The following is a 6,829-nucleotide window of genomic DNA, read 5'->3' as shown; positions in this document are numbered from 1 at the left end:
CCAGACTGTGACAGGAGAAAGATGCAGGGCAAGAGTGATGTTATTTCTGAAAGTGCTTGATTAGGGCAGAGTCAGCTCCCAGGGAATTCTGGGGGGGGGGAAGGGCAGGAGGAGCCTAGGTGAGTTAAGTTCAGAGCCTAGACTGTATTGTTTTTAATTTGCATTTTCATTTTTATTTATTATACATGGGGTAGTACATTGGCAATAGGGTCCTTCATTTCATCGCCTGAGAGACACTGTGGAGTGTTGAGACTAGAACTGAACTAAGAGACAAAACTGCTTCATTCAAGGAGTGTAATAGTGAAGGCCCTAAATGAATTCAGACCAGAGGTCTAGTCCCAGTTCTGACACTCATGAGCCATGTGAAGTCAGGAAAATTGCGAAGTTCTGTGAGGCTTTTCTATGAAGTGAGTTTGATAGGCCTTGCTGTGTAGGATTCCTGGGATATATGTAATACATGAAAGCACCAGGCATGGTGTCTGTCAAGTTTTGGGTCTTTTGCAGTTATTGCTATTATTATTTTGATCCCAGACCCTACCAAAATCTGCTCTATGGTCTATTTAATCCACGAAATGACCAAGAATATGCTGAACCCTATGATATGGCACCAGAGAAGGCAATGGCAACCCACTCCAGTACTTTTGCCTGGAAAATCCCATGGATGGAGGAGCCTGGTTGGCTGCAGTCCATGGGGTTGCTGGGAGTCGGACATGACTGAGCGACTTCACTTTCACTTTTCACTTTCATGCACTGGAGAAGGAAATGGCAACCCACTCCAGTGTTCTTGCCTGGAGAATCCCAGGGACGGGGGAGCCTGGTGGGCTGCTGTCTCTGGGGTCACACAGAGTTGGACACAACTGAAGCAACTTAGCAGCAGCAGCAGCATGATATGGCACAATAAATCAACTAATATGATGCTTAACAAGTAAAACTAATATATAAGTTGTTGAGGTTATTTATTGTGTAAAGGAGTTTTTCAGGCTTCCCAAGCAGTGCAGTGGTAAAGAATCTGCCTGCCAATGCAGGAGGCACAAGAGATGTGGGTTTGATCCCTGGGTGGGGAAGATGCCCTGAAACAGGAAATGGCAACCCGCCATAGCATTCTTGCCTGGAGAATTCCATGGACAGAGGAGCCCAGTGGGCTACAGTTCATGAGGTCTCAAAGAGTTGGACATGACTGAGCATGCACACTCGAGCCCACATGCACATGCGTGTGCACACACACACACACACACACACACACACGGGAGTCTTCCCCAGTTAGATGGAACTTAAGGATTCCAGAATTTGTGTCAAGTACCAATTCCTTCCATCCCTTCCAACCCGTTTCCCATTCAAACCACCTCTATTTTCATTTATTTCAATCCCATTAAAAATCTAGCCCTAACCTGGAGTTTGCCAAATTGCATACAAGACAACCTAATGAAATGAACTTCAAATGTAGTGGACTCGATCTCCCAGGCCAGAGCAAAGATGGCTAGCACAGTGGCTTCTGACCACACACGTCTATATATATAGAGTATCACCCGTTTCTCAGAAATTCCCTGGGCATGACGGGCATAAAACACATAGTTCATGTGCTGTGCTCACCTGCTCTGACAAAAGGACACTAGAAAGATGCAGGTCACCTTCCATTCTTATTCCAGGTGGAGAATTCTCTCCAGTTTATCCATGACTCAAATGTAACTGCAAGAAGTTTTCCATTTCAGGCTTTAGTCTCTCAACTCTGGACCCACTTTCTGAAGGTTTGACCCTTGCCCACCACTCCCACACCCTCATTTGCTCTACCTCCTAGCTTACCACAGCCTGACTCCCATTGAAGGATTTGCCATTTCTCAAACTCACTTGCCTCAGAGCGTTTACATTTGACTGTTCACGTCTGGATCCTCCAAAGTCCTCTCTTCCTTTTGATCTGTCCTTAGGTCTCAGAGTCTCTCACCATCTTTACTTTACAGCTGTTGCTAGACTCAAAAATTCTATGGGCACGCTTGGTCTTGTTTATCCTGATGTCCCCAGTAGTAGCCTAGAGCCTGTCAAAGAGCCTGCTCACGGAATGTTTGAGAAATAGATGAGACAGTGTGAAAGAGATCTTATTTATTATGATGTAAGTAAAGTAAACACATTCAAGTATATTATATCTCTCTTAGTTTTACAGAACAGACTAAATGTGATAAGGCATGTAAAACTTTATCACCTTTTACTTTTTTTTGTATTTCTTTTTTTTGGGGTTTTTTAATGCATTTTTTAAATTACTTTTTAACTTTACAATATTGTATTGGTTTTGCCATATATCAACATGAATCCGCTACAGGTATACACGTGTTCCCCATCCTGAACCCTCCTCCCTCCCTGTACCATCCCTCTGGGTCATCCCAGTGCACCAGCCCCAAACATCCAGTATCGTGCATCGAACCTGGACTGGCGACTCGTTTCATATATGATATTATACATGTTTCAATGCCAGTCTCCCAGATCATCCCACCCTCTCCCTCTCCCACAGAGTTCAAAAGATCTGAGCCATTTTACTGCTGATTTCTTTTCACATTTCCTTGGAAATGCCTAATACATTGACATGTTATCTTGTTCTTAACAAGTAAATAGGACTTAAAGTTTCCCAATTTATTCTATAAAATAGTAAAACTCTTTACTTTTAAACCTCATAAACATCAATACATGTCTGATTTATATTATTCATAAATTCAGATTCTGAAGCTAGTTAAACTTTCTACTAAAAGGAGCAATATTCATGCAAATTTATCTACATAGAACAGGAACACAAACATGTTATATACTCTCTTTTCTCCAGCCCTTCCCCAACCTTCCACTAGTGAGAACATTAGCTGTTCTCTTCAAATTTTCCTCAGCCTTCACTTGGTGGAGGAAAAGCTGTGGGCTTTGGCCCAGGTGCGGGCACGGGCCAAAGCAGCGGTACGAGCCCTGGCTGAAGCTCGAGCTTGGGCTCTCTCTTCCTCATCTTTCAAAGCCTCCTCATACAAGGATGGGAAGGCAGCAGGGACTTTACCATGGATCCTAGCTACAAACTCCAGCACTTTCATCTTGGTGGTTTCAGAGTAGGCTCTCGGGCCCCACAGAAACTCATAGACTGGAGGATCACTATTGGCCACCTGGCGGTACTCCAGATACTTTTTCTGCACTAAATCTTTGGTGATGAGCCGCTTCACATCCCCATAGATGGGATCCTTCTTCTCCTCATATAACTCCATCAGATTCAGCACTTTCCACACTTGCTCCTCAGTGGCGCAGTTGCCCTTCGTGAGGATCACACCCAGGACAATCATCAGCAGACCCGTCTTGGGAATCTCTCTGTCATTACCTGTCTTTTCATCACAGCCCAGTTCCAGTTTATTGACGAGGACATAAATACCCCTGTTGGGATCCGTTTCCTTCACGTCGAGGCCAAACAGCAGCTCCAGATGCTCAGAGGCTTTCTTGAGGATCTCACTGAAGAGATTCTTGTGCTTGTGGATTACCTTTCTCAGCATATCTCTCTTGGTCACAGGCTCTTTCATTTGATACTTGTGCAGAAGGTAATTCACCAACAAAGGAACCTTCTCGTCTACAGCATCTTTGGAAGACTGCTCAGTGGTATCTTTACTCTGAGAGACTTTTGGCCTTTCCTTTCCTTGATCGGTGGCACCTTCACTAAATTTTGCATCTGAAACAGAGGCAGCAACAGTGGTGGTGGAGCAGACTTTGCCAGGCACTTGAAGACTGCTGGATGTTCCAGTGGCAGCTGAGCTCTGGGGAACATCTTCAAAAGAAGGAGATGGGGAAGAAGGGAATTCTTCTTCCTCTGGTTCAGTGGGCTGAGCTTCCACCAGATCACTGGGCTCTTGTCGAGCCTGGCGGCGTTTTGCACGGGCGCGAAGCTTACTCTTCTGACCCCGAGGCATGATGATTGACAGTACGTGAGAAAGAAGGTAAATGACTCTATCACCTGGAGGAAAGAGGACGAAATGGTGTGAGCCTTCAGTGGGGATAACAGCCCCCTCTGCAGGTTTCCTTGCAGGCACTAAACCCATAAGGCTCCTCTTCCCTGATCAGCCTTTCCCCTGAAGACTGTGTAGAAGTAACTAGAGTTCACCTTTAGGCTGCAGCTCTCCAGCCCTACCTGGGTCCTACTGGAGCTGATATAGAGTCTGGCCAGTCCAGGCCCTCTGGAGCCTCACCTATGCTGGAGTAGCAGGCGTTTCTGTCAGTTCACAATCAGGGCCGTTACCTTGACTTCTGGCAGAACCCGAGGTCCTGTGCTTAACTGCTCTCACGCTGACTCGTCACTCCAAAGCCCTTACATCTCTGACATCGTGGAGGAGGAACTGAAAGGGGACATCACTCTGGGATGGCAGCAGTGACAGAGCTCTCCGGGACTGTCTCCACCCTAGGAGAATCAGGATTCTCACCCCTCACTCAGAGGCCTTACCTTGGTTTCTTGCAGGACCTAAGACTTCTCCCTTGGCTGACCTTAGACCTACCCCTTTGGAGCAAGGCCTTCACCTCTCTGAAAGTCCTAAGAGAAGTTTAGGGAGGTCTCACTTATACATATCTTCACCAGGAACCCTTGCCAGGGATGACATCACATGTAGGGCTCTGTGAAACACCCTCTGTTCTGTGATGAGTTGTCCCCTCAACCCTCGGGTTCCTGATAGTAATTCCTCCCCTTGACTAACTGGTGTCTTCCCTTCTTCAGATCTGAGGCCTATAATAATCAAACCAAGGCCCTCATCCCTCTGGTATCTTGGAATATACAGTGGGGGTGGGGGGCAGACTCAGTATGACAGGTCTCTGAAGGGCTTCCCAGGGCTGGTCACAGAGGAAGGGCCTGACTCGGTGTACCACCCTTCAGTCCTCCCTATGACTTCTAGAAGGGCCTGGCTGGATCAATTCCTTGTAATAGGACCCTCTTCTCTCTGTGACCACTGAGGATAAAGTGAGAGATGTCTTAGCTTGATAGCCCTGCTTAGCTTGATACCAGGGCTTATAACAGGGTGGCGCTCTGTGGGGCCCCTCTTTGTCTTAAGGGAGGACTTCCTACAGTCCTTGCTTAAGGTTCTGAACTTAAAGCCACCCCAAGGACTCCTCCCTCTGCTAGCCTGAATAATCTAGCATTAGACCAAGGCTATTATACACCTCCCTTCCTCCTCCCTCTGCTCCCCACCTCTTCACCCCTGCCCCCTCCCCAAACACCCCGCCCCCTCCCCAAACACCCCGCCCCCTCCCCAAACACCCCGCCCTCGCCTCTTCACACCCCCGCCCCCTCTTCAAACACCCCCTTCACCCAATCCCCCTGGTCCCCTCCCCCAACACTCCCATCCTTACCCCCGTATACCCCCACTAACTTCCCCTACCCCCTGCACTCCCCTCCCCATGGGAAGGTGAGGTGAGGGGGCATGTGGACCTTATGGCCCTGCCAGGAACACCCAGGGCTGACCACATGGACGGGGCTCTATAGGCTCGGCTCAGGGGAGGCCATTTCCCCTAAAATGCAAACAGGGGCATTTATTGACTCCTGGCCAGGCCTGGTATTCCATTCTCTACTGGCTTGAGACAGGCATCCCCCTGGTCAAGTATCTTAACCTCCTGGAGTGGCCAGACGGGACATTAGGTGTGCCGTCACCCATACGTGGGGTCTGACGGGACCAACTGCCGTGACAGGGAGCCCAGGGGATGCCTCTATTATGGGAAAGGGGACGTTCCGCCGAACTCACAAAGGGTTGTTCGTTGATCCTGAGAGGCCCTGCATTCCGCTGCTGGCTTGACGCCAACACCCTGGTCCAATGTTACTATTTTCCTAAGTTCTAGAATATGTCGGCAATATGTCGGACGATCCCTGACCAGCGTCTGACAGGACCCAAGATGGGGCAGAACTTTAGTGCATACGGGGCCTTCTGTCTTTTGAGTTAGAGGGTCCCTCAAACCTTACCTTAACTCTGGTAAAACTCTACCCCTGGTAAAACTCGGACGTCTCTCTCGACCGACCGGATGCCACGCTTCTTCCACCACACAGTCTCACCGCCTAACCTCTGGAGGCGGAAGTCAGTGTGCCGCACATCCGGGTACCTCGGCCCACGCACCCCGTGCTCTCCACGCCCACCGCCCTGCCCCCCAGGCTAGAAAGCAGAGGTGGGGCTTGAGTCTGAAGTGTCTTCCATTATGGATGGTACCCAAAGCCCTCTCTGTGGAGTTAGGGCCTCATTTTGGCTCCTGATGGATTGATTAAAGGCTCCTTGGGAAATGCCACCTCCGTGTAAGCTCCGGACAGTTTCTCAGACTCTTGCCGACAGTGGGTGATGTGAGATGAAGATGCTGCCGCGCGCGTGAGGTAGGGGGACTAGAACGGGTTCTGGGCTGTTAAGAAAAAATTGCATAGCAATGATGGATCTCGTCACTTGTAAATATACTCTCCTGAGTCTGTTAGAAAAATTCTACTTTCTATAGGGAAGAGTCAGATCTGCATAATTTTAGGAACCCAGATCTTTTTATCTTACCTAACATTGCACAGGATAGTGAAATTGATTGCAATTTTGACTCTCATTTATGACGAATATATTATATATCTATTCTAATAATTGCTGCTTTGTACGCAAGGCCCTTGGTTTTGCTACAATTGTCTGTACACCAGCTTTTGAATTTACTTATTCATTTGAATTATCCGTGGCCTTTTCCTTTCTATTTCTGTAAAATGATGATCAGATTTACAATGAACAATTTCTGTTTGTTTTTAATAGTTCTAGCATTTATTTATTTTTGTATGCTTATTCTCTGGTTATGCATTCCAGTCCAATTTTAAACAGAGTTGGTAGCGTGCTGC

The 6,829-nt window shown here is 47.7% G+C and overlaps 1 protein-coding gene across 1 annotated transcript; it reads right to left on the bottom strand.

Moving 5' to 3' along the window:
* Positions 1-2,079: 2,079 nt before the first annotated feature.
* On the bottom strand, positions 2,080-6,125 carry LOC147340003 (melanoma-associated antigen B10-like). Its single transcript, XM_086388256.1, has 2 exons — positions 5,942-6,125; positions 2,080-3,958 (listed from the first exon to the last, which is right to left on the bottom strand). The coding sequence occupies exon 2, from the start codon at positions 3,912-3,914 to the stop codon at positions 2,868-2,870; it is 1,047 nt and encodes a 348-aa protein (XP_086244382.1). The 5' UTR covers positions 3,915-3,958; positions 5,942-6,125; the 3' UTR covers positions 2,080-2,867.
* Between the last annotated feature and the right edge of the window lie 704 nt (positions 6,126-6,829).

This window comes from Bos grunniens, chromosome X (genome assembly GCF_055505025.1).
Source record: "Bos grunniens cultivar Pamir isolate PY7600 chromosome X, Bosgru_T2T1.0, whole genome shotgun sequence".
NCBI classification, from domain to species: Eukaryota; Metazoa; Chordata; class Mammalia; order Artiodactyla; family Bovidae; genus Bos; species Bos grunniens.
The sequence above is the reverse complement of the archived record's forward strand: the minus strand, read 5'-3'. Positions and strand labels throughout refer to the sequence as shown.

Bases quoted from the DNA above. Each gene is read 5' to 3' on its own strand.
- LOC147340003 (XM_086388256.1), bottom strand. From the start codon at position 3,914: ATGCCTCGGGGTCAGAAGAGTAAGCTTCGCGCCCGTGCAAAACGCCGC.